Below are 14,617 nucleotides of genomic sequence, written 5' to 3'. Positions count from 1 at the left end.
ATCCCAAATAGATTGTACCGAAAACAGATTTCGTAACGAGTACAGTCTACTGTTGTAGACCACTTCGAAGAAGACTGAAGTGGAGAGCACAGTTTGGAAGCACCACTGGACATTCCGCGATTATTCCACGTGCAACATGCAAAATATCTGCACTTGAAGCGCAAATGCTAGTATTCGAAGTTTTTTCTCGTCTGATATTACATGTCTAGTCTGGATTTGTAGACCAAACCGAAACTCAGTTCTTCCAATTTTATTATCTTTATTGAGCAGGATACTGCACTAAATGAACATTGTTCAAACCAAAAACAGAATGTAAATGCATGAGATGCTGGGCGTAGATAACAACTTTCTGGGACCAGATTCTTATTTAGTCATTGCAAATACACCTGGAAAAGTTCCTAAAACTCGTAAAATCTGATCAAAAATAAAGCAGCATAAATGGCGGGCTTTAGCCCGCAGACTGCTTTGTTTCAGCGGGGGGTCCTCAAGCAAAGTGGTGGGTAGTCAAAATGAGATCCCGCCTGTTATAATTCTTGGGTTTCCTTTTCTGAATTTCCCGTTCGCCAGTGAACCAAAATTTCGGATTGGTTGATGGAGGCACATCAGTCCAATATTGGAGACCCATGAGAATACTTGTACGAGTGATGATGGATGTCGCGGTCTCCGCACGCGAAAATTCCTTCACGGCTTGGGTCGCACGGTGCCGCCGCCGAATCAAAGGATTCGCACGCCAAAACCTGCCAACTACGCATGCTACAGAAAAATAGCATATAAAGATCAGTAAATATGTCACGCACTTTCACCACTTTTTATTGAGGCTGAACGACAAACCTAGTACAAGAGTTTACGAACCTACTGTAAAGGTTAACAAAACTACTGGAAGAATTTAAAAACGTTCAAGTTTACAAACCTAGTACAAGAGTTTACCAACCTACTTCAAGAGTTTACAAACCTACCTCAAGAGTTTACAAATCTAATACAAGAGTTTACAAACCTAGCCTACTTCAAGAGTTTACATACCAAGTACAAGAGTTTAAAAACCTACTACAAGGGAGTTACAAACCTACTACAAGAGTTTATAAACCTAGTACAAGTTTACAAACCTAGCACAATGTAAATTCAAAGTACAGTCCGGAGCTTAGTTCCCATATTATATGCATGCTGGTTACTCTGGGACAAAGTGAACTTTTTTTTTAATAACAACATCTTTATTGGGCTCCTAAAAAAAGGACAGAACTGTCTGTCAGTATGGAAGAGTCCGTGAGGTTAGGCTCGACTGTATACTATTGAACACAAATCTTGCAACGTACTCAACCTTGTGTTTCTGTACGTCATCACACTTACAAATTAGTTTAACATTCACATGTTATTACAAAGAAATAATTCCATTAACTGAGCTACTGGACACGGATAAACAAGGTCCCATCTTCGTTCTCACCCAACGTTCCTCGCTCATTGAGGTCCTCTACAAGCTCGTATTCAGTTAGACGGTCGCCGAGGTCCTGGGTAAGGTCAGTATAAGGATTACCGTCGTCAGGTTCTGCGGGCCTTTCAACTTCTTCCTCTTGAATATTTCCGTTTTTAAGATGTGATAAAGCGTGCCTGGGGATATTAGCCATTAACTTCTTAACGATGTGTGGAGTTGCATCAAGCGTGTAAGCCCCACCTTTCATAACTTTCGTCATGAAGAGGAAAGGATCAAACTCTTCTTTTCGGCAGATGTGACAGAACACGATGTCGTATAAGCCATCATCATTGTGCCTTCCTACCAACCAAAACCTGAAAAGGAGAGATACAGAATTAAGGTGTGACGGACGGGCAACATGAACGCCTTATCTTCATTAGGATTATTATATCTTTCAGTTACTACGCACGCTGTTATTGGTCAATTTAGCGGGCCGTATTCTACTGTGCGGCCTGCTAAAATTCAAAGCTGTTTTTGTTGCCAAAACGTTTAGTGGTTTATTGCCAAGTCTCCTCAATTTTTATAGCAAGTAAAAGTTTAAAAGTTTCTTTTACTTTAAATTGTGTGTTAAAACGTGCTAACGACTTAACAACGATTTCAAATGGACTCGTTTTGCTTTCGACAAGCGTCAAAAATTTGAAGCCTTTCTGCGTGAATAAAAATCGTTCCCGAACACGTCAGACAAATCGTAGAGATATAATAAATATCTTGCTAACCTCGTCTTCGCGGTCCGTACTGTAAGTAACGGATCCTCGTTTTCCCCCCTTCGATTTATGACCCGCCCGCTTCGCGCTTGGGCCAGTACTGAAGGGGATAAACTCGGTCTGTAACTTACAGTAGGGACCTCGAAATCGGTTTCGAATTTGCAACAAATATGAATTAAAGTCACATCTTATTGTCACCCCAAGTAGTTGTTCCGGGTCTCTATCTGAGGACGAAGTGTGGGCTTTCTTAACTTGCTCGTGCTATGTATAGTACCGTTTGTTAAAATTTAAAGCGCCAAACGTTTTCAAGAATGGCGGGAACGGGGCTCTTCCCTAGTTTTAGCCGTCTTCTTCGGTTAGACCGTGCTCTCACGATTTTATCCGTGCGTTCGACGGTCGAGTAAATAGAGGGCTGTGAACAGTCTATCTTCAGTCGATCACAGTCCAGGAAGAGTATTATCGAAGTTGTTGGCTATTTTAAAAAACTCGATTAAACGTTAACCAACCGAAAGCCAACCGAAAGCCAACCGAAACTGATATTCTTTAACCGGAAAACCCCTCAAATACTTCTCTTCTCTACCCCACATGAATTTATTCGTACAGGTTTAAAAAAATGAAAATTTTGAAATCGTCTTTGTTGGCTTCAGAGAGAAATTAACCTCGATGAAAGGTCCAAACAATCGAAAATGAGAGTCTTTAACCAGGAAACTGAAAGTTTTAAAGTTTTCAACCGGAAAACCAAGAGACCATGATCTGAGAGATCACATCCCTCATACATGGGCCTCTTCCAATGATAATCTTTTTCAATCTAATTTTAACGCGCGGTCAAACTGCAAGGCTATTTTAGGAAAAAAACTGATTGGCCAAGTTAAATGCCGTAATAACATTGAAGGTTTAATTCAAACAGTTTATCAAATATGCAAAAACTTGCGCCTTGATTTTCGTAGCGCAGTTCGTGAGGTCAGAGGAAGAATAATTTTAACTGTCTGGCGCTTTGAAAGAGCTTTCCAAAGAGATCTTTTTGGTTTTACGCCGTTCAATACTTTTCGAGAAACGACTTTAGAGCGTGTCAGAATGCAATTCTTGTCAGCACCCATGGCGCCTAATGTGAACCAGTCATCTAGAAATAAGAAGACTAGTTTTCGAAGTAAACTTAGGATAAACAGATAGAAGATAATTATGCTGCCGAGCACTTTGAAAATGCTTTCCAATTTGCCTATATAAGCCTCTCTCGATCCAAACGATGTGGTTGTTCCAGAGAAGCAGCTTTTTTGCCGTGGACATCCAAACTCTGGTAAATATTACACAGCACTTTCAAAATTAAATATAAAAAAACTTGCACCCGGATTTTCGGAGCGAAAGTTTTAACAAACGGGAAACAAGTGTTTTAGCTGCCCTGCGCTTTGAAAAGCCTTTCGAAAGAGATGTTTTTCGTTTTAACTCGTTCAGTACTTTTCGAGAATCGACTTTCGAGCGTTAGAGTGAGCGAGGGAGTGAATCAGTCATGCAGAGCACTGACAAGACTTAGTTTCGAAGTAGACTTAGGATAAATAGAAGACATAGAAGACCAAACGTTGCGGTAAGTCCGGAGAAGCAGTTCTTCTCGCCGTGAACATGCAAAACTGGTAAACATTACACAGCAATTCCGAAATTAAATATGCAAACATTTGCACCTTTATTTCTTTTGGAGCCAAAGTTCTAACAAACGCGAAACAAATATTTTAGCTGTCCTGCGCTTTAAGGTGGCCGAACACAGTTTTCGCGCGCGCTTTGGCTGATGCAATTCAGCGCGCGCACAAGGATTGCAAGAACAAACATGCCGTCAATAGAGCGATCATTTTATTTACTCAACACCCGCACTATCTGCGCTATTTTTCTCTATTATTGAACGCAGTGTATTGATGGCTGTGGTCTTTTATTACAAAGATATGTTAGAAGAGGTAACGACGCAAAGAACCCAGCAATTCTCAGCTTTTTCTTTGTTACCGAAAGAACCCAGTTAAATGCAGCGCATGCGCAGTTGCTCGAAAAATTGAGACCGATTGCTTTTGCAGAAACTTGCCGATTTCTAACGATCCAGTCGTTAGAATTTCAAGAAATTTGGCAAAAAAAAAAAAAGAAAGTAGTTCAGAAACCACGTGAATGATCTATCGCAAAAAATCTGAATTTTAACAGGGAATTTTTAACAATGCACAACATGCAGTGAAAACAATTTACGGCGAAGTACGAAAATCGCCTATGTCAAAATTTGATTAGAACAGTGTTGACAGAAGGGATTTAATGTCAATTCGTAGTGGGCAAATGATGAAAAAAATCTAACGACTGGATTTTTTTTTTTTAAATAAACAAAAACCATTTTTTAAGCCTTTATTTAACCAGCGCCGTTGCCATGGCAACAGCACACACCTAAGCCAAAATGCGAGAATAAACCCTTTAGTGGTTAACCTTGACTCTTGCAAAAAACGGGCGCCAAAGCATAAATAGCTTAAAAGTAATGGTGAATTAGGCATTGGTTCTTGAAGACTGTGTTCGGCCACCTTAAAGTACCTGTCGAAAGAGATGCTTTTCGCTTCAATCCGTTCGGTACTTTCCGAGAAACGACTTTCACGCAGGTTAGAAATTCGAGTCTTGGCGCTTTGTTTTAATCATTCATAAAGGGGAATGACACGACTTCTATTTTAATCTCGGAGAAACACGTATAATTTACTTGCCCAGTGCTTTGAAAATGATTTCCAATGCTAGCAGTGCCCGGGCGTGGTTCAAAACAAACTTATTTTTTCTCTTAAACCGCTAGCCTTTCAATTTGATTATATTATCATACGGCACGGGGATGTGTTCTCTCACCTCATTTTCTCTTGGGGAAACTGAAAGTTCTTGACCGGGAAACCCCTCCTCACATACTAACCACCCAACAGACCAATTTATGTTTATTTTCAGTGAGAGGGGCAGAGCAGTGGAGAAGCGTGTGGTCGCATAATATGTGAGGTGGTCGTCTACTAGCGTTCTCTTCCGAAGGAAAACAGTGGCCGTAACTGAACGAGGTGAAATTCTACTGTAGTCGCACGGATTTTCGCCTTAAAATTTTGGCTAAACTCCAGAATACCCGGCCACTTATTAGCATCTCATTGAATAAGAATACCAACTCTTGTTATATACCTCGTTCTTCAAAGCACACCAACACGTGTAAATAAAGTGGCCGGGTATTCTGATTCTGTCTCGAGCTTATAAGGATGATTAAAACAAAGCATATAAAAATACCTGTAGAATTTGCTGTGAATTCCAACCTTGCTCTTCCCTCTTAAACTTTGGGTTTGTCCTCGCGTAGTTTTCTTCAGGATTGTCGATCTCTTTTTGACGTCTTTCTGAAACTCGGGGTAACAATCATCAACGAGGCCGACGATATCGTCGAGTGCTGATGGTTGAAGACCGGTAAACACGTCTATGCTGAACACCCTAGTCAACCTCTGCCATGAACTGCGCTGGAGAAGCCTGTTTAGTTCTTCCCGAACATCTTGAGGAAACGTCCTTATCGAGGAAACACTCATCGATCTTCTTATTTCTGCAGCCATCAGTATTCTTCCGATAGCCCGATCACGAGTGAGTTGTTACATACAGCTTTAGTTAATAGAGGGGAATGCATAGCTATGAAACCCGACAAAGTTCTTTGTTGTATGTTTTGTTCGCTTTTTTGGCCTTGACCGTGCAGAAAACACAACAGTTGTTTATTCCGTACTGAGGAACTAACCAACAGAAACGTTTTGGCTAAGTAATTCATGCATACCGTGTGAGCGTAAAACAAAAGATTGTGCACGGTCGTGGACCTTCCAACATAAATCTTGGGCGCTTTCCATTCGACGAAAAATTCCGGTGTGAATTTGGGAAAATTTCCACGGGCGAATGGCACAGACCAGACGACGATCGAATAGTATCCCGTGATGCATCTGGTTTAGGTTTATATTATCACTGCGTACGTGACATCATCATTTATTCCACGCTCTGGCGATGAGATTCCGTGGCTTCTGCTCTTAAGAGTACCGAGTTAGTTTATATTCACTGCGTTTCAAAGGAGAATTTTGCCGTTACAGTGAAGGGTTTTACTTGTGTTTCGTTGGTCTGTCGAGAAATACATAAAAGCTATGTGGAAAGCATGGACGAACGAAGAAGAGCTCTCGTCCTTGTGGTTGTTGTGAATTCGCCTACGGACGAATTATTCGCTGGGGTAAGACGCCCTGTGCTGATACGAATAAGTTACAACAGGTACATTCTCCGAAGAGAAGTAAAGGGGTTTTCTGATTTTTCTTTTGACATCTCTTGTCCGCTTCTTAGCAGGCTTGTTCCGTGTTGTGCCGTTTGCTGCATGACATCTCTTGATTACGGCTCCATTGAACTATTGAAATTTACGAAGTTAAACACTCCATTACTTAAGAGTGAATGCCTATAAAAATGGACCTAAATCGCCTATCAATGGCACAGGTCGAAAAATTGATTTCGCTTGTATTTTGTCCATAGATAGGTCCTAGTAAGAATAGAAACGGACCATAGTTAGTTTCTGCTAATACAGCTTTCTTTGGTAGAAATACGCCAAAAACGATTTCGACCCGACTGGGCTCAAAATCTACTTCCGGTTTTGCTGAAGTTTCCGAATATTTGATTGCGTCGCGCTCCGCAGAACAACTACTTGAGAATCTTTCAATGGATTTTATATTCAGTTCAGGTCTTGGTAGTATGACTGAGCGAAAAATAAAATAAATCAAAGTTAGTTTTGAGCCCGAAAAGAGGTAAAACTGAAACGCAAAATTTTACAGTATGTCGCAAGAGAATTGTTGCTTAAAAACATCGCCATATTTTTCTATGGGCTATAACTTTAAATACCATAAAAACACTTTCTACGGGTTAAATATACACCCACCTGTTAGGATATCAAAAAATATCTGTCGCGTACCCAAGTACATGGGGAACGGTAAGCGTCAACCACAGCGTACAAAACTTGATTTTTAAATTACTTTAATGAATCAGCTATCGTACACGTGCGTGAAAACTACAAGGCAAATTTGATTGCGTAATCAGAAACGAACCTAAATAAATAACAAGCGAAAATAGAAATCATAAAAAGCACAAAAGCGATCAATATGTACAATAGAAACTCACGTCTGATCCTGCGTTAGCGAGGTAAACACATAGACTCCAAGAAAATAACTCAAACTCCTGACTCCTAAACACTCGGATGACCCCGATACTGAGATGACTGCGTGGGTTATGTAAGCGACTGGCTTTTTAAAGTAAATTGATAGCTAAATCACATGATATAAAACGCTCTGATTAATGATTAAAGGGCACGAACAATGAAACGATAGAAACGATAATAAAACTAAACAGAGCTGCAATGATAGAGTAAACAAAAACGATCTCTTATACTTTGAGCGTTCAGCACACTCCTCGCCCAAGGATTCTAATCCTTGTTACTTATTTGTTACATGTCACTATTCAGTTTGGTTTTGGATCAACTTCTTCTCCGTCATCAGGCAATAGTAGGACAAGCTCCTTGATGGGTCGTAGGTAGGTCTTCCTTTCTCCGTCTCTAACAACGTCAACTTTAACCTTTCTAACTCTGTCATCCTCACTTCTTATGGCCTCTGAGATTCGTCCCAGTGGCCAGTCGTTGCGGTGCCGTGACTCGTCTCGCATGAGGACGACATCTCCGACGCGTAGGTCTCGCTGCATCTCTGTCCACTTCCGTCGGGGCTGCAAGCTTTGTAGGTACTCCCGTCGCCATCTCGTCCAAAACTGATCTGCTAGGAACTGAACACGTCTCCAGCGACGACGAGCGTATATGTCAGGGCGTAGGAACTGACCTGGAGAGGGTCCAGCTGGGCGTGTTTTCATTGTCAGTAACATCGCAGGAGACAGAGGTAGTGGGTCGTCTGGGTCGGATGGCAGCGCAGATATGGGTCTGGCGTTAACGATGGCTACCACCTCAGCCATCAGTGTGATAAGCAACTCGTGTGTCAGCTGAGGCCTGCCCAGTTCGGCAAACATAGCATCTAATACTCGACGGATGGTATTGATTTGCCTTTCCCACACGCCGCCAAAATGTGATGCGTGGGGAGGGTTAAACTCCCATTTGCATCCGTACTCCGTCACAAATTTCTCCACTTTCTTGTCGTTGAGCTCCGACACTGCTTCTCCAAGCTCTGTTTTGGCTCCGATGAAGTTAGTTCCTCTGTCGCACCTAAGAAGCGTAGCATGGCCTCGTAGCGCGAAGAATCTCCTCAGTGCGCAGATAAAGGCGCTGGCATCCATGGCTTCTAGGACTTCAATGTGTATGGCTCTACTGCTGAGGCACGTGAAGACCAGACCCCAGCGTTTAGCATTCGCGGTCCCTCCTCTTGTTTTACGCGTTTGCACCGCCCAAGGCCCGAAAACATCGAAGCCCACGTTAGTGAAGGGAGGACAGACTTCAGTCCTATCAGGCGGAAGGTCTGCCATGCGCTGCTCCAGTGGTGGTCCTCTTAGCTTCTTGCAGGGAACACAAGCTCCGACGACTTTCGTCACAGTGTCATGACCTCCGATGAGCCAGAATCCTGCCTGTCGAATGGCTCCTCCGGTAATCTGTCTTCCTTGGTGGTGCACCTGGAGGTGGTGGTGTTTTGCTACAAGCCGTGACACATGGTGATTCTTTGGCAGTATGATTGGGTGTTTCTCTCCGTACTCCATCTCTGCTCTCCTTAATCTGCCTCCGACGCGCAGGATCCCGTAGTTGTCAAGGAACGGGTCAAGGCGGTACAGATGTGAGCCTTTGAGGGATTTCTTTGCGCCGTGCTGAACTTCTCTCGGTAGCTCGGGCTCCGTCCTGGCATCTCGCAACAACTCCCTAAATGCTGCTCTCTGTGTGGTGCTTATTATGACGCGCAGAGCTTGATCCCACTCTTCGACTGTTGGAAGTCTACGTTTGCCCGGTCCTTTAGGCACTTCACTCCTAGGGTTAACTCCTCGTGCTTTGGAGTCTCTACGGCGTTTGAATTCTCTTGCCACAACGATAAGATTGGCGACTGCGCGCTGCAGGGACCTTAAGGAAGAGAACCTCTGGAATCTTTTTGCCCAAACGTCTGATTCTTCGCCTCTTTTATCCATTGTGACTTTGGCCCTGAGCACTCCCTTGCGAACTTCAGGATCACTCGCGTCGAGTGTGAACGTTTCATCCGGTCGAGGGGTACCTTGTGGTCTTTTAAGGAATCCTGGCCCTCCGAGCCAGGTCGATGCCATTAACTTGTCAGGGGGAACTCCGCGCGTGGCCAAATCTGCTGGATTCTGCTCGCTCTCCACATATCTCCACTGCTCTGGGGTAGACAGACTTCTGATTAGCTGTACTCGGTTGGCCACGTAGACGTAAAACCGGCGGCTTTCGTTTGTGATGTAGCCTAGCACTACTTTCGAGTCGGTGTAGTATGTCACCTCCGAGATCTTTACGTCAATTTCTTTGATAACTCTCTGAGCTGCTTGAACTGCTAGCACCGCTCCGCACAGTTCGAGTCGTGGGATGCTTGTAGGGTTTACGGGGGCAACCTTGGCTTGACCGTAGACGAGAGACGTGGACATCTCGTTTACTTCGTTGAACTGGCGGAGGTAGACTGCAGCTCCAATGGCGTCCTGACTCGCGTCAGAAAAGGCGTGTAGTTCCACCCTGGTCACGGTGCCAAATTCCTTTGGGTGGTAACAGCGGGGGACAGATAGGTGCTGTAACTCCAGGAGAGAATCTCTCCAGCACGTCCACCGGTTCATCATTGCGGTAGGAAGAGGGTCGTCCCAGGCTAAGGGGGTTTTGTTCTCGGCTCTTCGCTCCCCCATGAGTACGAGCTGCTGTAGTATTTTTTCTCCCCTCGAGTATGGCAGGTACCGCAAAACCGAGCGGGTCATACACAGAGTTGACAATAGACAAGACTCCTCTCCTGGTGAATGGTTTCTCCGGTGAACACACCTTGAAGGTGAAGGCATCCGTCTCCAAATCCCAGAAAACTCCTAGCGACCGTTGCGCGGGCAGACTGTCGCTGCGCAGGTCGAGGTCACGCACATCCTTTGCTCGGTCCTCAGCGGGAAAGGCTTCCATGACTTCCACCGAATTTGACACGACTTTGTGTAGTCGTAGCTTAGCTGTGGCTAGGGTGGCTTGTGCACCTTTCACCAAGTCTATCGCTCCTTGGGCGGTCGTCAGCGAAGCCAAACCATCATCGACGTAGAAATTGCGGCATATAAAATTCTTGGCCTCCTCGCCGTACTTCTCCTCGCCGTCTACCGCCGTTCTGCGAAGTCCATACGTGGCGACTGCGGGGCTCGGTCCATTGCCAAACAGGTGGACGTTCATGCGATATTCTGTGACGGGTTTCGACGGGTCATTATCCTCGAACCACAGGAAACGAAGGAAGTCTCTGTGTGCCGGGTCTACGTGGAATGAATGGAACATTTGTTCGACGTCGCACATGACGGCAACATTCTCCTTGCGGAAACGCATTAGAACTCCAATGACGTTGTTCATCAAGTCAGGGCCAGGTAAAAGCACTTTGTTTAACGACACTCCTCTAAACTCGCAACTCGAGTCGAACACAACGCGAATAGTGTGCTTTGTGTTATGGTAGGTCGCGAAATGCGGTAAGTACCAAGAACGCCCAGGGGGAGGCGGAGCGTCATCGCGCGGGACAGGAGAGGCGTGGCCCTTCTCGATTATCTTGCCCATGAACTCCAGGTAGTCCGCTTTCATTTCAGGTTTCCTGTTGAACGTCTTAAGAAGCCCTTGTAGGCGTTGCATGGCTTGGGCTCGGTTGTCTGGCATTGTCTGGCGTTCATCACGAAATGGCAAGGGCATTTCCCAGTTACCACTTGCGTTCTTGTGTATCCCTCTCTCCATAATCTCTAGAAAGGCGCGGTCCTCGTGGGAGAGACTGGGCTCGTTGTCGTTTCGCGTAGTCTTGAAGATACTATCAGGGGGGCGCTCCAAAGGGGGGTCTGTGATCTTGAATTGGTTGGGGCAGGGCACCAGTTCGTAGCTTCCGTCTCCAGGCTCCTTCTCTCTCCATGTATTAGTGGACAGATTTGTGAGGCGGGCGAGAATGTGCGCAGGGCCACTAGGGAAGTCGAGGCACATCTGACCACTGATAGTCCAGCCGAGGGCCAGTCGCTGCCCCCAGGGTGCTCCTCTCGGGCCATTCCTGGATTCCCTAACCTTTAACAGTTCTGGTGCGTCCCGGCCGATTAGCAAGTGAACTTTGGCAGTCTCATCTAGGGGAGGTATTTCGCTAGCTATGGCCGTCAAGTGCGGGAACCTCCTCGCCATGCTTGGGGTTGGAATCTCACGTTTGTCCTGTGGGATGGTATCGCACTCGGTGAGGGTAGGCAAGACAAACTCTGCTCCACTGATAGACCGTACTGTGATGCCAGCTACTCGCCGGCCGTATTTCTCCTCTCTCTCACCGCTGCATGTGGATAGGAAGTATTTCTCTAGGGGCCCACCTGCTCCGAGGTCGTCGGCTAATTCGCTGGTGACGAGAGAGCTGTTGCTCTGCTCATCGACGATGGCGTAGACACGCTTGGTAAGGTGTGGGCTACGCTGGCTATAGACGTCCACCAGCAGGGTTTTGCTGCAAGACACACCTCCTGTAGGTTCACAGAGTGCAGTGCATTTCGCGCTGACTGCTTCATTCTCCAGTTTGGGGGGCGGCTGTTTCTCCTTGTGCAGTAAGGCACTATGGCGCTTGTCCCCACAGATCGTGCACTGTATAGGCGTGTTGCACTCGCTTGCAATGTGAGCGTTGCTGAAACAGCGAAAGCACAGGCGCGCGTCCATTATCCACTGCGTGCGTTCTTCCAGTGTTTTTGCAGCGAAGGCCTTGCACTCCGATAGGTTGTGCGCGCTGCTTTCGTGATATGGACAATGCATACTCCTTGTCTCTCTCTTTCCGGGATTCTCCTTCTTCTCTTTTCCGGGAACTTCGTTGTTTTCAGCCGGGGATCGAATGCCTGTCTTGAACGATTTATGATCTCGCTCCCTGCGTTGTTTTGGCGGGGGAACGTGGGCACCATCCTTACCAGCGAGGATGTTCGGATTGTTCTTGGTCCTGGGTTGTTCCTGAACAATTTTGGAGAATCTGGAGAAGGGGGGGTACATTCCTCGGTGGCTGTCGGAATAATTCGCGATTTCTTTCTCCCATTTAGTGCGGACGAATTGTGGTAGTTTCTCGGCTATTGGTTGGATAGCGCTCGGGTAGTTAAGGCATGCGAGTCCCGGGAGAAATGTCACTTGACTTTCGATGTCAGCACAAAGATCTGCGAACTGTTGCAGTTTATCGTTTTCGTGCTCGCTGAACGTCACTGTGTTTCGCAGGCGCTCTAGCAGTTTGTTACTGATAACCGCAGCGCTTCCAAATCGCTTCTCAAGTTCCGCCCACAAATCCCTTAGCAACGCGACGGGATCGCGCATTTGTCGCTTCCTGTAATTGTCAACCAAGCGCTGTGGTGCTCCGCTAGTGAAACTTCTTAAGTAGTTAATTTCCTGAGTTGGGGACACATCAGTATCCATTAGCATGGCTTTAAAGGCACTCCTCCAAGGGTGAAAAAGGGTAGGGTCCCCCGAGAACACATCAGGTTGGCATTTCGGGAGATTTTGCCTAGCCAGACCAGCTACTATTTGTTGGTTCACGACTGTGAGAGAGTCAATTAGCTGACTTCCGGTCATATCTTTGAACGGAGTTGAAGCTATGAGGGGCTGTCGATGGAAGGCAGTGTTTCGATGCTCTCTGTGATCTTCGTTAGTTAAATTCTGGTCTGGCGGATCTGGGTTCGGGAGGAGGGGAATTCGCTGTTGAGGTGTTTTTTCCGATGTCTTTAATTTTGGGGCGGCGGACAATAGTGGCTTTGTTGTCTCTGACGCGCTTGGCGGATCATGTTCGCGCTCGTGGCTAAATGAATTTCCCGTGGGTAGGGGGCCAGGCGTGAGAGAAGAGTGAACCCATTGTGAAGTGCGCTGCTCTGTCTTAATTTTGGGAACTTTGAACTCTGGCAATTCTGACTCCCTTTCTAAGTCTTCTTCCAATAGGGCGTTCTCAAAAACTTTGAGCTTAGCATTTGCTATCGCGGCTTTTTTATCCGCTCCTAAGATCGCCATCTCGGACTCAAACCGTGCATTCTCTTGTTGACGAATTCTTTCTGCCTCTGCGTCGCGCGTCCTGCGCTCGAGTTCTTTTTGCGCTATTAGCCGCGTGTATTGAGCTTCTTCTTTCGCTGCTTTAGCATCGGCTAGTGCTCGCAACCTAGCGATTGTACTGCTAGTTTTCGAGACTGATGAACGGCGCGAGGAGTGACGAGAAGAGACAGATCGTAACTCCAACAATTTGCTGGATTGTCTACTAATTCTATTTTTTAACTTCTCTACAAGTAAGAGGGCCCTTTCTAAGATATGGTTCTCTTCATCGAGGTGAGCTTCTCCTACGTGATCTTCGTGTGAACCTTGGCCGTACAGGTCAAGCAACTCCTTCAACAGCTTTCCGAATTCTTCCGAGGCGACTGCGAGTTCACGCGCGACGGTCTCGATTTCGCTGTCTTCGCTTAACTCTTCTACCGATTTCATTACACTAAGGAGCCTTTTACGAGATTTCGTAATTTCCCTTCGTTTATCTTCAACGGCGTTTTGCAGGGCCTTCGGTGTCAATTTTATTCCCCTTTTACTTCTAGCTCCGGTCTCATTGGTTCCGCCGACATTTGGCGGTTCTGCATCTCGGCTTGCCATCGTTGCTGGCTCCGTATTTAAATAGTAAGATACGGCTTACCTCCTTTCGTCGATCGCAGGATCAGACTTTTCACTATCGCGTACCCAAGTACATGGGGAACGGTAAGCGTCAACCACAGCGTACAAAACTTGATTTTTAAATTACTTTAATGAATCAGCTATCGTACACGTGCGTGAAAACTACAAGGCAAATTTGATTGCGTAATCAGAAACGAACCTAAATAAATAACAAGCGAAAATAGAAATCATAAAAAGCACAAAAGCGATCAATATGTACAATAGAAACTCACGTCTGATCCTGCGTTAGCGAGGTAAACACATAGACTCCAAGAAAATAACTCAAACTCCTGACTCCTAAACACTCGGATGACCCCGATACTGAGATGACTGCGTGGGTTATGTAAGCGACTGGCTTTTTAAAGTAAATTGATAGCTAAATCACATGATATAAAACGCTCTGATTAATGATTAAAGGGCACGAACAATGAAACGATAGAAACGATAATAAAACTAAACAGAGCTGCAATGATAGAGTAAACAAAAACGATCTCTTATACTTTGAGCGTTCAGCACACTGGGCAAATGGTTTCAAGTCGCCCGCCTTGGCCTGTGTTTCTCATAGATTTTGCCCAAAATCCGCCGTTGGAATGTAAGCAATTGCGTGACGCGGATAGC

At 45.5% G+C, this 14,617-nt stretch overlaps 3 protein-coding genes across 3 annotated transcripts; all 3 read right to left on the bottom strand.

Annotated features, from left to right (window-relative positions):
• Positions 1 to 808: 808 nt before the first annotated feature.
• On the bottom strand, positions 809 to 6,136 carry LOC149102072 (uncharacterized). The gene is made up of 2 exons (XM_089275222.1): positions 5,428 to 6,136; positions 809 to 1,779 (listed from the first exon to the last, which is right to left on the bottom strand). Exons 1-2 carry the CDS (start codon positions 5,736 to 5,738, stop codon positions 1,398 to 1,400), a joined length of 693 nt encoding a protein of 230 aa, XP_089131348.1. The 5' UTR covers positions 5,739 to 6,136; the 3' UTR covers positions 809 to 1,397.
• A 1,517-nt stretch (positions 6,137 to 7,653) lies between these two features.
• On the bottom strand, positions 7,654 to 9,765 carry LOC110049206 (uncharacterized). Its single transcript, XM_020754987.2, has one exon. The coding sequence runs from the start codon at positions 9,763 to 9,765 to the stop codon at positions 7,654 to 7,656; it is 2,112 nt and encodes a 703-aa protein (XP_020610646.2).
• Positions 9,766 to 9,826: 61 nt separating this feature from the next.
• Positions 9,827 to 14,516, bottom strand: LOC149102071 (uncharacterized). Its single transcript, XM_089275280.1, has one exon. It carries the CDS (start codon positions 13,940 to 13,942, stop codon positions 9,827 to 9,829), a length of 4,116 nt encoding a protein of 1,371 aa, XP_089131406.1. The 5' UTR covers positions 13,943 to 14,516.
• Between the last annotated feature and the right edge of the window lie 101 nt (positions 14,517 to 14,617).

This window comes from Orbicella faveolata, unplaced genomic scaffold, assembly GCF_042242905.1.
Source record: "Orbicella faveolata isolate gen_17 unplaced genomic scaffold, um_ofav_v1 contig_36, whole genome shotgun sequence".
NCBI lineage: Eukaryota > Metazoa > Cnidaria > Anthozoa > Scleractinia > Merulinidae > Orbicella > Orbicella faveolata.
Note: the sequence above shows the minus strand (reverse complement) of the source record. Positions and strands in the feature narration are given on the sequence as shown.